A 14,206-nucleotide genomic window follows, 5' to 3' on the forward strand; every position below is an offset into this window, starting at 1 on the left:
ATGGCAATTGAAATATCGTTAGTTCGTGATAATAGAAGATCAACTTAGAAGTGTGCTGAAGCACTTTAATTTTCATGGATTTTCGAAAGGTTAAGTGAACTTGTGATGCTGGCTGGTTGACTTATTTAGGTTCTCACACTGACAAATATTACATTAATAATAATCTTATTGGGAAAAGTGTGAAAGGATATTTTACTTGTTTTTTTTCTGCAATAATCTCAGTTTAGCCTATTAAAATATAAATCAGTGTGAAAAGTGAACATAATTTCACTGCAAATTCCTTCCTGTATATTTATTAAACTTGCGACCAATTTCATTTCGGGTTAATGCAATGGACACATTGGTTGGCCCCTGAACAATGACAGAGTGAATAATTTGAAGTCCAATCACATACTGGCAACCCTTTGAACAGTGTTTTCCTTGCTTTATTTAACACACTGATGCACGTGGAGGTTCATGAATCTATCTCTGGTGGAAGCAATGGTGGCTAACTTCACCATTTTTTGGACAGCAAGAAGTGCAGTGTGAACATTGCATCATCATTTAACATTTCCCAAATATTAGCCAATTATCCCACATGTTGCTCTTGTCCAGAGCCATTTATCAGCAGCAAATTTGAACAGTACTGTTGCAACACCTTGGCATTATTCAAGGAAGGAAGAAAGCTGGAAGTTGATCAAGTCATCTGCTGTGCTGCTAAAAGAATGTACTGTATGTAATGGAAGCAAAGTTACTCAAGTAGTTTTTCAGAAAACGTTTTACATGAAACATAAGAAAATAAACCACTACATATTCTGAATTCTGAGGGTGTTTCAATACCCAATTGTTCTCATAAAGTTGCAGAGAAATTGATGGTTAAAACTATGTGATTATTTTACACTGAAAGTCTTACTTTGCGGCCTGATGAGGTGGTTATCTTTTAGTTATTAGTCATATTTATTGTGATACTCAAAATTGAGCAACTCACTGCCCACTGCTTGAAAAATTTGTAGTGAATGTAAAGTGCAAATTTTGATTCCTAATCTGAGGGAAGCAGAAACTGGCAGTCTGAAACTATCGTCATTTGTCAAAATAGGTATCTTCACATCTCTGAAAAGAAATGCTAGGTTAAGAGCAGTGTAAAAAAAAGTGACTCAACCAAGATTTGATCCCACAACTTATCAGTTTCCAGCAACACACACTACTACAAGGCCACCACACCAGACTGAATTAGATTCCGCTTGCTGCATTCTCAAGACAATGCTGCCCTCTCGAGTTACAGCAACTATTCGCTACAAGGTAATGGCATTGTTTTCACAATCAGGACTGGTCTGTATCCTTTAAACTAATAATCTATGGAAGGAGAAGTAACAGGCTGAGCAAATGTTTCACTTAACTGTAACTGTCATAACCATAGTTCAATAACGTTTGTTCTATCTTTATGACTATTCCTACAAAATTTCTATATCAGCAAAATGAAACCCAGCATTCAGCAATATCTACGAATGTTACACTGTCTGACAGATAAATTTGGCAGCTACCAAAAAGCAAATACTTCGGGAGTCCAGATGGAAAGATAGTAAAAGCAACCTCCAACATACCTGTAACAATTGATTTTGCAGCTTCATTGTAGACTTTTTCCTGTGTTGCATTTGGCTTGAATACCTTGTCAAACAGGAAAACCTTACTCTGTAAAGAGAGAAATAAAAATTATATTTTCTATGTGGAACGAACTCTACACTTCCCTCACAAATATTTAATGACAATTTATCTACAACACACATAAAAATCATTCTGTATATGTTACTCAAATTCTTTTAAGTGAAAGAAAAGGAACACAAATGAATGTGTGCACTTTAAGTTTATATTTTTGAGCCTCTCATTTTTTTGACACTTGGAGCTGAAATGATAAATAGGGAAAAGTATAGACACAACACTAACATTGTCCAGCCTCCATATTACATTACACATACCACTTAAAATATCTCCTCTTTTCTATTTTAACTTTCAATGGAAGGAAATTAACATTATGGAGATCACTTCTGACTTCGTGGTCTCATTTTAATGAATAATGGGAAAAACTGAGTTCAACAATAAAAGAAGGGACTGATTCAGCTAATGTATAACTGGATAACACTGATAAAGATACGAAAGATAACAGCTTCTAACCCCAAGACGTTTATTTCAAAATACGTCTACATCAGTAAAAATCCTTTCTCAGTAACCTAAGGCTTTATGACAGGCAGATTGCTCTGATACAACTCATCTCACTAACTTCACTACTAATAACTTGAACTTCCCATGACTATGTGGTTAAAAGCTTCTTTTTATCATAGTGATCTGACCAAAACTTAATTACATCACAATTAAATATAAGGAAATCACAGCATTTCCTGGTTGGTCACAGCCTGTTTTCTATCAAGGCTTAAATTGCCCCAAGATACAAGATCTATGTTGTCTAAATGCTCACCCTCACCTTCTATAGAAGTCTGTCATCAACCACTTCACAATATGTTTACTGGGTACCACAACATACTTAAGCTGAGCCTAAGATTTACACCAACATGAGCGGCCTTGTCACATTTTATCCAGAAACCACTACATATTGTAGTTTTGTAACTGACAAAATAATGAACTACTTTTATCACAGAATGAGAAGTGGTGATCCAACAAATACACCTACCTGACTTATGTGAAACACATTAACACAACTTCTTTCACTACTCTTTTGCATCTCATTTTTCTGTGCAATCCTCTTGCCACAGATGTCAATAAGTACTGATCATATTCACTGTACATTATTTCCCAAAATTTTTGAGAAGGTTAAGTACTCTACAGTTTACACCTGTTTATTAATAGGTTAATTGGCCACATACAGTTTGGATGTCAAAAGAGTTGCTCTACTAAGGTTGCTACTGGTACAGTCACCCAGCAAAAAAACAAATTCTTAACTGAAAAAATGTTGGCAATGGTGATAATCTGGGACTTTTTGAAACCATTTGACACTGTCAATCATAATATTGTATTAGAGAAATTAAGTCTCAAGATATAAAAGGTTCATCTCTTGTCTAGTTTGATTAGACTCAGGACGTAGAAAGTTACACCAGGATTTTCAAGTATTACAAACAAGGATGTAACATCTGCATAAGGAGCAACCACAATGAGCAGTTCAGTTTAAGGGCTTGATTATGGGCTAGTTACTGCTGTTGCTCTATGTTGTGATCCACTATTTTATTTGAATCAGAAGTCAGAATTAGTCCTTTTAGTATTTGATAAAATAGGTATTGTCAGGCCAAGCAATAAAGTGTCAACAGGGAATACAGTGAATGATATTTTTGTTACAGATAGCTGATTTTACACAATTGGAGTGGTCTTAACTAATGGGAAAAAAAAGGATATCCCACCTCCCATTAATGCTGAAAAATTTACATTCAGCTACTTTTGGCATAATGTTAGATTAGTCCACAACTTCATAGCATTTTTGTTTTGCAAGTTGGTATTCCGGTTCCTAGGGGTTTATTTATCAATCGTCATTTTTTATTTGCGGTTCACTGTTGCTATTTGAGTTTACATATTGTCATCTGGGGATAGGGAGTGGAGCTGTGGATGCTAGGAAATGGAGTACCAAGTCGAGAAATCTCAACATTTCTGACATATTCTTCTGTTTGAATTCAATAGAGGGGTACAGCAGCAGGGGCAGCAAGAAGCATTTGCGCCGTGTATAGGGATAACACCACTGGACAGAGTACAGCAAGAAAATGCTTCTCTCATTTTACGGAGGATATTTTTGGCATTATTGACTCTTCATGTTCAGGAAGACATTTGGGGTTTGATTAAGATCATTTAAAAGCATTCATCCACAGTGATCGACGTCAGCATGCTAAGGAACTGGCAAATGTGATTAACTGTGATCATTCCACCAACATGTGATATTTCTATGAATGTTCAAAAATAGGGTGTATGGTTACTGCACGCTCTAAGCAAAAATCACAGACGGCCATACATGCATCTCTGCTAGCTTTTCATCAACTGGCCCATGAACAACACTGACTGTTCCTATCCTGTATTATTATTGGTGATGAGAAATGGTGCTTTAAGCTAACATAAGGAGAAGAAAGGAGTGGTTGAACCAAAACAAAGCCATACACTCTGCACAAAGACCCGTGTGCACCCACAAATGGCAATATTATGCATCTGGTGGAAAAATGATTGTGTAGTGTACTATGAATTGCTTCCCCAAGGCATAACCATCACTGCTGATATTTATTGCCAACAAATGAGACATCTTGCAGATGAAATCTAACAACAATGACCATGAAGACTGTGCCATGTTATGCTACTTCACAATAATGCCCAACCGCATTCTGCTAGACTGACAAAAAACAACATACAGGAGTTGGGCTGGGAAGTCATTCCACACCCACCTTGTTCGCCTGATCTTGCGCCCTCAGATTTTCACCTTTCTGCACTCTCTATCAAACAATCTTCAAGGAACTTACTTTCTGGATGAAAATGCACTCTGAACATGTCTCGACTAGTTCTGTGCCTCAAAACCGTGCGATTTCTGCAGTTGCCGAGTCAAAAAGTTACCCTAGTGTTGGCAGACTTTTGTAAACAGTGAAGGAGAATATATTATTGATGACTTAAGTCTCTGAGTTAATTAAACTTTCAGAAAAACCCATTAACTGACAACTTGGGAGATCTTTATATCAGTAAATTAACCATTTTGTGTATTTTCACTCACTGGTTTCTGAGAAGACACTGTGGGGTGATACCTCACACATAGGTAAAAAGTATTCAATTCAAACAATAAAGTAACTAGAATTTTATGCTGGGTTCATACACATCTTGCAAGCATCTGATTTAGCATCTGTTAACATAGTTCACAGAACATTGATTCACTGATGAACTTTGTTGTAACAACAGATTACTATCTGTGAGTAATACAGCAATTCACAAATTAAATTCCAGAAGGAAAAACTATTTACACTTTCCTCTAACAAAACCAAACTTAGGCAAAGAAAGGAATAAAGTATAAAGCTACTTTTAGCTATAGTCTTTGTAGAACACATATACTTACCCAAAACATTCATATATTTGTTCTATATATTATAATTCAGTTGCTTATTTCGTTCAGACAATCTTGACAAGGAATTTCAACAATGGTATAGTATCTAATGACAAAGAGCTGCACAGAAATAATACAGGAGTCTGTGAAAAACTTATGCACATTATTTTGAACCTCTCTAGATTTAAATAAAGTTTTTAGTCACCCCAAGTGCCTCTCTTCTACGAACACACCTAATGGGAGCAATGGCATCAACACCTCAATTGTACGCAAAATACAGGAGATTTCATGTCTTCTCAATGTTAGAGTTACTTTCATTTTCCCTAATACTATTCTTACAAGCCCGTTCCATTTCATATAACTTTGCAAACATTACGCCTAGATATTTAATTGACGAGACTGTAAAGCAGCACACCACTAATACTGTTTTCGAGCATTACAGGATTGTTTTTCACAATGATCTGCATTACAGGATTGTTTTTCACAATGATCTATGTTATTTCTCAACATTTAAGAGCAAGTTGTCATCCATTACACCAAACAGAAATTCTCTCGAAGTCTTCCTGTATCCTGCTACAATCGCTCAACAAAGACATTTGAGCGTACACTACAGCGCCATCAGCACTCACAGGCTGCTGCTCATCCTATCCGTCAAAATATTTACATATACAGAGAACATGGGTGGTCCTCAAGCACTTCCTTCCCTGGGACACTCCTGATCAATATGCTTGTTATGATGAACACTCGCCATCGAAGATAACAAACTGGGTTCTACTACTTGAGAAGTCTTAGAGCCATTCACATACATCAGTCCCGTATCTTCACCACTATACCATCCTAGCTTTGAACACTGCACAATGTCCACCTTCTCTCTGTATATGTGCAGCATACATTAGGGAGCTATTGGTATTATTCAGAAAAGTAGCAGGCCTACTGCTATAACGAAAAAAAATCAATGTCATATTCTTGACATGTAATAACAATGAAGGTTTATTTTATTTGCTTTTTATGAGCCTATCCACAATTACAGTAAAGTGTTCCATTCGACAAGAAACCCTCAAATGAAGTGAATGTGTGATTACAGTTTCTTTGGGAACTTCACATACAATTGGCCCGTGCCCCCCACCTCTGTCAAATTTTAATCAAAGCAGAATACAATAAAATAATAATACAATAACATAATAATAGGAAGCAACTAACCTGTGCAAAATTTGAGCTAAACATATTAAAAATGTATGGTTTTAAGAGGCTTTCAGTAAGATGCTGCCAAATGAGCTGTATGGTGGTTTCGGCAAAACTTTAAGATGGCTTAGCATTTAAACCTACAGTAATGTTAAAATTACAATGCTGTGCTGTGCTGGGCATGACAACATATCCTGTAGAATATTACTAACACTTTCTGAGAAAATTACTTGAAACAAATTGTCCGAAAACACACACACGATATATCAGATCTAATGACAACCAATAAGGGCACAGATATTGAAACTTTTATCAGTATCCCTGAGGCAGCTGTAGCAACAATGATAAATAAAGTATGAAGGGCCACTAAAAACTGCAAAGATTTACAACTTCAGTAAGATAGACTAAGAAGGAATCACTTCATACAACACAATCAGCCACTCAAAACATCTACATCTGGGTAGGACCATCTAGAGGAACTCTTTCTCAAGTTTAAAAGAACAGTTCACAATAGGAGAATGCCAGGCACACTTCTAGAGAAACAACGACTTCTGCACTATGGGTGTAAAATGAAGCAGAGAGATATGGCAGAAGGATGATGAAAAAGAAGCACTTTGTTGTCTCAAGGACAATGTATGAAGCCAACAACGAACACTGTAGCAGAATCTTATCAAAAAATCTCTCTCAAAATACAAAGAAATTCTGATCATGTGTAAAGGCAGTCGGTTGTACCAAAGTTAGTGTCCAGACGCTCCTGGGTGATAGTGGATTCGAAATTTGAAGCAGCCAAGCAAAAGCAGAAACACTGAACATTTTCAGACGGTCCTTTCAATAAGGAAAATACAGAAGTACCACACAGTTTAATCCGACACCACTGAAAAGGCGAATGATATAGTAATTGTCAGTGGTGTTGAGAAACAGCTAAGCCCAGTGGTTGGAAGTACGCACAAGTCACACTTGTCTATAAGAAAGGGAGCAGAAGTGATCCACAAAACTACCACCCAGTCTCATTGACATCCACCTGTTTTAGAATCCTACAAAATATTCTGGGTTCAAACATAATGAGATATCTCAATCAGCAAGACCACATCCATGCCAACCAGCAAGGATATCATAAACCCAACTCTTCCATTTCTCATATGACATCTTCTAAGTTCTGGATCAAGTATGAACACAATATTTCTTTACTTCCAAAAAGCATTTGACTCAGGACTAGACCATCTTTTATTAACAAAAGCATGCTTATATAGGTTATCAAACAGACTTTGTGACTGGTATGAAGATTTCTTGGTGGGCAGGATACACATTATGTAGCATGGACAGTCCTCGACAGAAGTAATAGTAGCTTCCAGGATGTCCCAGTGAAATGTACTGGAACCCTTGTTTAATTTGCATACTGACCTGGCAGACGAGAAACAACATGCTTTTTGCAGATGATGCAGTTATCTATAATGAAGTACTATGAGAAGAAAGTAGCACATATATCCAGTCAGACCTTATGAAGTTATCGAAATGGTGTGCAGACTGGCAACAATGTACAGAAATGTAAAACAGTGTAATTCACAAAATGAAAAATAAAAGTAATATCATACGATTACAATATCAATGAGTCGCAACTGGAATCAGTCACCTGACACAAATTACTGGGTGTGAGGGTATGAAATGGAATAATGACATCGGCTCAATTGATTGTAATGCAGATGCCAGACTTCAGTTCATTGGCAAAACACTAGAAAAACGTCATTCCACAAAATAGGCTGCTTAAAAAAACTCGAGTGTGTTTCACTAACAGAAATGCTGATAAACCCGAAGCGACACACACTTTAAGATAGATGCAAACTATCCCATGGAAGCCAACTTCCGAAGTTTCAAGATGTAGCTGAAGTGAGGAATCTAGGAATATACTGCAGCCCAATACGTACTGTTCCTGTAGACACAATGAAAACAAGATTAGAATAATTATAGTGTGCAGAGTGGCATTTGTCATTAGTCCCAAACTACATATGTGATTGGAACAGGAGGAAATTCAAACAGTCCGCACAGTGTGTATGTAGATGCAGTATTTCCAAGTTCTGTTTTCTAAACTTTGTCCAGAGCTTCTCCACAACAAATAGTACTTATGTAGTACAAAAATGCCTGCTCTTTCCAGTGTAAAAAAGCAAAACAAAATAGTGATAATATTCAGCAATGTGATATCAAACACATTTACAATGCTTTATCTGATCAGATGACATTCACCCACTGTTGTTTGTCCCATCTGTATGCTCAAGACACCATTTGCATTACTTAAAGCCAATGCAATGGAATGATTTTAAGACAGCTGTGCTAGGCTACCACGAATGTTTGCTGCATACACTTCACCCCAACTGTTTTGGAGGATATAGCTTCCTGTAAATATGTATTCACCTGTGATGGTATTTGGGTTGCTGTTTTGTTCTTTCTGGGTACAACTTGTTTCAAAGCTCTTCTGTCTTGATTGGAAACCACTTTTGGCTATTTTTGTGGCTAGCATGTTACGTTCTTCCAGTTGGACACAGGTAGTCATTACTATCAACACACAATATCTCCTAGAACCAATATGCATGCTTTTTCACAACTGTGGATCTGACAAAATGGATCCAGCAATAATGACTCTTGCAATCTGAGAGAGTTGTAATTAAATTCCAACATCGTAATACGTTCCATAACTAGTCTCTGTCATAGCTAATAAAAACCTATTGTGTGCATATTCTCACCAACAAAGTTGCACATTTGAATACTAAAGAGTCAGAGAACATTATAGGTTTCCTTTGAGAACTGTTACTGCACAGTCAACATTAATAGACCAGTCCTTGCACAACTGACCTAATAACGCTGAAGTACAGCAGTGGATGGCTACTCATCATAAGTGTCAGTCAATATAACAATATCGACAGAAACGCACACAAAAATACGCTAGCAAGTATTGCAGGGTATCCTTTAATTCAGTTCAACAACAATGTAGAGGCTGAAGCAACTGGGATGTTTCCCGCTACCGAATTAACCAGAAAGTTCGATTGGTATGTGTATAATATTTTATGGAGACACTCTGGTAACTTAAAGAATAGTTGTTAGCAGGAGACTACCTTCTTCCCAAAAGCTATTGGGAAAATTTGGATGCCTGTATTTCATGTACAAGGTGCAGAAAATTAATGATCCTGACAGCATATTTTATGGAGAGAACAAGATAGGAGAAATTAGTATATATACTGAGGCATAAAGTCCAGCTGTCGTCCATTCCCTCTTCCTACTCCATATGTAGCACAAAATGAAAGGCAACAATTAATAATGTAATTGAGTATAGTTTGAATAAAATAACTTTGACAAATTGCAGAGCATGGGGCAGTGTTGCCGGAGCAAACAGTCACACTCACGGAGCTGACGGAAGATCCACAACAGCTGCAGTGGGCTTGGCACAGCTACTTTGTGCACCTACCCCAACCAATCATGTAACACGATTTCATATACTTCTCTATGGCAACACATTATTGTTGCAGCTCTAGAGAAGACTACTGTTTTACCTGCAGGCATCTGCGCTGCGCAATTTTGCTGGCAACAGCACTGTCAGGGACCTTAATTTGCCAACTCTACCAAAGACATGACTCAACTGTCAACCGCAGTGGGTAAGTGGAATTCAAGAAATAACTACTATTGGCTGGCAGCTGGGACCTATTACTCAAATGACAAACATCAATTACAAAGGTATTTTATTTTGAGAAGAAAGGATGCAGCAAAAATGACATTACTACTTTTGTGATTTAACTGGAATGCACATTTTCTTCATGAGAGATAGGACATGGTCACTTACACTTAGCTGCATGTTTCTTATCATAGCTGGAAACAATCTTACATATACCATCAATGTCACAATGCATCTTTGTGTTTCTGGTGTAGAAAACTTCTCACACGTGTATGCTATCAATGAAGTTAACTCAGGAAAGCTTCACTACCATATCATCTTGGTGTTTACTATGCCACTCATCTTTAGTTTTGACTGGAAACATACGAAGGAATAAACAATGTGTTATGATGACAAGATGTGAGTACTACAGGGTATTGAACTATGTGGCAAATACAATTACATAATCTTACAGGCAAAACTGATGTCACTGATTCAAACAACATAGGAGAAGCTGTTCCTGTCATCAGACTTTGTGACAGCATTACTGGAACTGGCATAGCACAACCGAAGGACCAGTTTCTGAGGTGTGTCCAGTGTGATGTCTTAACTTTTTGTTAATCTTCAGCTTTTTTTTCTTTTACAAGTACAGGTTTTAGCTGAACAGCTTCTTTGTGGGATGTTTCAACCTGCAATTTTTTGTTTTTTTGTGGTGAATTGCTTAGCTGAGGTTCACCGTTATTTAGGGTTTTCTGATTTCGCCTCACTTTTGCTGAATATAGAAGGCCACATGTTTACTGCCATGTGAGTGTTCTCTGTGTTTCAGTGTTCATTTTTTTTTTATAGTGTGGGTGTAATATTGTTATCTTAAAGCAGATGAAACTTTCAGCAGTGTACTGCATGTTTATTTTCCTACTTGTCTTTGCTAGCAGAGGATAAGGCGTTGAAGCTTTCCTCAGTTAACTTCAGTGTTAGTAAATGCATTCAAAAAGGTTTCTACAATGGAAATGCAAAGAAGCATTGTGGTTTTGCTGGTATCTGTAAGACTGTTTCCAGTTATCATAAGAAAAGCACAGCTAAGAGTAAGAGATTATGCCCTACATCTCATGAAGAAAATTTGCATTCAAGTTAATTCACCAAAGCAGTAATGTGATTTCTACTGTATTCTGTCTTCTTGTGGCCACCTGACAGAGGTATCAATTAGCAGCAGTATACTGCCTGCAAATCAAATCTTAAATTCTATTTGTCTAGAGCAACTGTTGTCGCCCAGCACTCTGACAATGTAGTCATTTAGTTCTGCATGCAAGACCTTATTTGATTTAAACTATTCTAGTTCAATAGTAAAGGCCATGAAAACAATTACAGTATTAAAATATTAAGGCACTCTCAGAAACAAACAAACAATACTTTAGTGAACAACTGCTTTTACCCTACTGTTCCACGTGATTACCAATAAAAATATCTTGCTCTATAAACTTTCAATTTGCTTAACTGCCCAGATGAGAAGCAAATGCAAATATAAGCATAAGATTCCATGTGGTTCCCATTACAGGATAAACAGAGCTAGGTTGGGCAAAGGTTTAAAGCTCTGGAACTCCATTATAGAGGAGCTACGTTCAATTTTCCTTTAGCCATCAAGCTTTACTTCTTCATGGTTTCCTAAACTGATTAAGGCGAAAAACATGATTGTTCCTTTGAAAAGTAACCAATTTCCATCCCAATACCATGATATCCATACTTGTGCTCCTTCTCTAAGGATCTTGTCACAAATGGAATATCAAACCCTAACATAATTTCCTTTATTATTCCACAGACTGGTCAATGGAGTGTGAAGTTTTCATGTAGTTCTTGAGATCTACATAACTTCGCACAAAAACTTTTTTTTTTCTTCGAACTACGATAACACACTGCTTCAATGAACAGAGGAAGTTAATCTTCACCCATTAGCATCTAGGCCTACTCAGCTTACTGTATTATAACTGACAAGCATTATACAGCCCATAAAAAAATAGTTATATTGGCTATGGTAGCACAGAGTAACAAAGTTGTTGTTGATTAACATGGAAGTTTTACAAACAAAAACCTTCATAATATGCTAAAAAGCACGTTTCTGAATTTTCTCCAAAATAACTTTCATGCCATAATGAAAGGGTTATTGGTTGGTTTAAAATTGTTTGTTGCTACTATGCTGAAACACAGTCCAACACACAAGCTCGATTAGCTCAGTCCTACAGTGCACTGCATGAATTGCTGAAGTGAACAACAGAAATCTTTAAAAATCCTATCAACACTATTTACTAGTTACAGAAATCAGTCCCACTCTGGTATGCCACTTTGAAGTCAATATTTTTAATCTTCACTTGTAAACAAACGTAATCAGTACCTGTGGTAACGATTAGGAGGATGAAGACAAATGTAAATGAAGAAAGGAGATTTTTAAAATTCTAGAACGATAATTCAAGCAACAAAAACACATAAAAACAACCAATAACACAAAGAAGAATATAAAGAACGTGCTTTAGCGAACAATTTGGTCTTAGAATAAAGATATACATTATACTAGGTATTGAAAACTACTATTGGACTATAATACAGTTTCACGGTTAGTGTCTTCATCTGCACTAGTTGCTCGACGATTTTACAGCACTAGCATCTGCAATTGCTTGAGTGAAATGTAAATGAAATTACGCAGTCGCCAGACGACCATAATCAGTTTAAAGGACATGACAATACTTTTATCACAAAACCTTGTGTACAATAACACATTGCGGCAACAAAACGTCAGTTGCAATGGAAGTTGCAGGAGAAAGCACTGACCAGAGATTAGGCATCTAAAGCTATACTCTCGTGCTGGCTGTGTACGTACTAAAATACGATAGGAAACAGTAAATAATGTCTCGATATACATTACAGACATTTAAAATACAGAACTAGCGGGCTACCTTTTTAAGGACAGCGTTACGATGAAAACTTGTCCAAGTTTCAGTAAATTCACGCCCTTCGACACTCTAATTGTGATGAAATACCAAAGAATCGCATCTGCGGAATCAATACTGATTGTATCAAAACTTACAGCTGCAAAAGAGTATCTAAAGCTCAAAATTATTAAACATTTTCTTGATGTACTGGAAATAAGAACCAGAAAGTCGCGTATGACAGGATTCTAGAAAATGTATAAGAGTTCTGCACACCCCTGTCACGCACTGACAATTCGAACTCGGCAAAACCGCAAACAAAAACGTTCAGTACTCAACAGCTAGATGACTCACCACCTTTCAGTGCCTTAATGCTATAGTGATGAAGCAGACAATGCACTGCCAACATCAATCAAACACGACACACCTATTCATGAAACAGTCAACACACTGCAAATCTTTTTCTCACTCATGCACGACGAAGCGGTCAGTTTCCAATCTAAACAGCCATATATTACACACATGGTTTAGAAAACTAGAAAGTATATGTATTTGTACTTACCCCTATCGATATGCAATTATCCTCCGATCCAGAAGGAAATTTGCAAATGAATTTAGATCCAGCTCTCTCCTCTGAATCATTCAAGGGCCTAAATCGGCAGACGACTTTTATGCTGTCTTCTGCCGCAATTTCACGTTCAGGCCGTTGGTCGGTTGACATTGTGAATTTTCGTCGATAAAAACTTTATAGTGTTATATTTGAAAGCTGGAACTTAAAACCGTGCATAAATTACACCGAAAACTACTTGTAAATCTCCATGTAAGTAATTGACAACCTAACCCAAGATGGCTTCCATTTTCTGTACGCAGCGGTCCTCCGCACTGTGTGAACAGCTGACTGTATAAACTACGCTAAGCAGTCGCATTAAAACCGAAAATATTTACAATTTATAAAAATAAAACAAACAACACATCTGGTAAACTTGCAACGATTGCCGACTACCACTACTTCGCTGCCAACTGAGCGATTCTTGCAAAAATTCTCCTAAAACGAAAACAGTCCACACCACACTACCGCAACGTCCGTACAGGCCGATGGGAAATGTGCGCTGTGACGTCATCCCCAAGACGGCCATGCGCGGGAGCTATTGATCTTTGGAGCGTCATCCGTGATTCCAGTAAGGACTGTTGCCAATTTACAGGTCAAGATAGAAATGCGGAATTGACAACAATATATTTGTTAGCAATTCTCTAGCGTTGTACACACAATTTGAAGATCTTTCACAATTTACTTTCTTTGCCGTTGCAAAAGGCAGCGTTTGTCCAGAATTGGCTAGAAAAGGGAAAAAATGTTTTTTTTTTCTGATTAACTGACAGTTTACGAATTACGCTCCTAGCTCAATTGCACATCTCCCGTATTTTAAA

The 14,206-nt window shown here is 37.2% G+C and overlaps 1 protein-coding gene across 1 annotated transcript in view; it reads right to left on the reverse strand.

Moving 5' to 3' along the window:
* Window positions 1-13,864, reverse strand: part of LOC124787705 (kinesin heavy chain) — an 81,795-nt gene extending 67,931 nt beyond the window's left edge. The window contains exons 1-2 of the mRNA XM_047254539.1: window positions 13,344-13,864; window positions 1,581-1,668 (exon numbers count right to left, since the gene is read on the reverse strand). Coding sequence (XP_047110495.1) covers window positions 1,581-1,668; window positions 13,344-13,502 — 247 coding nt within the window. The 5' untranslated portion in view covers window positions 13,503-13,864. The remainder of the gene's footprint in view (window positions 1-1,580; window positions 1,669-13,343) is intronic.
* Between the last annotated feature and the right edge of the window lie 342 nt (window positions 13,865-14,206).

This window comes from Schistocerca piceifrons, chromosome 3 (genome assembly GCF_021461385.2).
Source record: "Schistocerca piceifrons isolate TAMUIC-IGC-003096 chromosome 3, iqSchPice1.1, whole genome shotgun sequence".
Lineage (NCBI taxonomy): Eukaryota > Metazoa > Arthropoda > Insecta > Orthoptera > Acrididae > Schistocerca > Schistocerca piceifrons.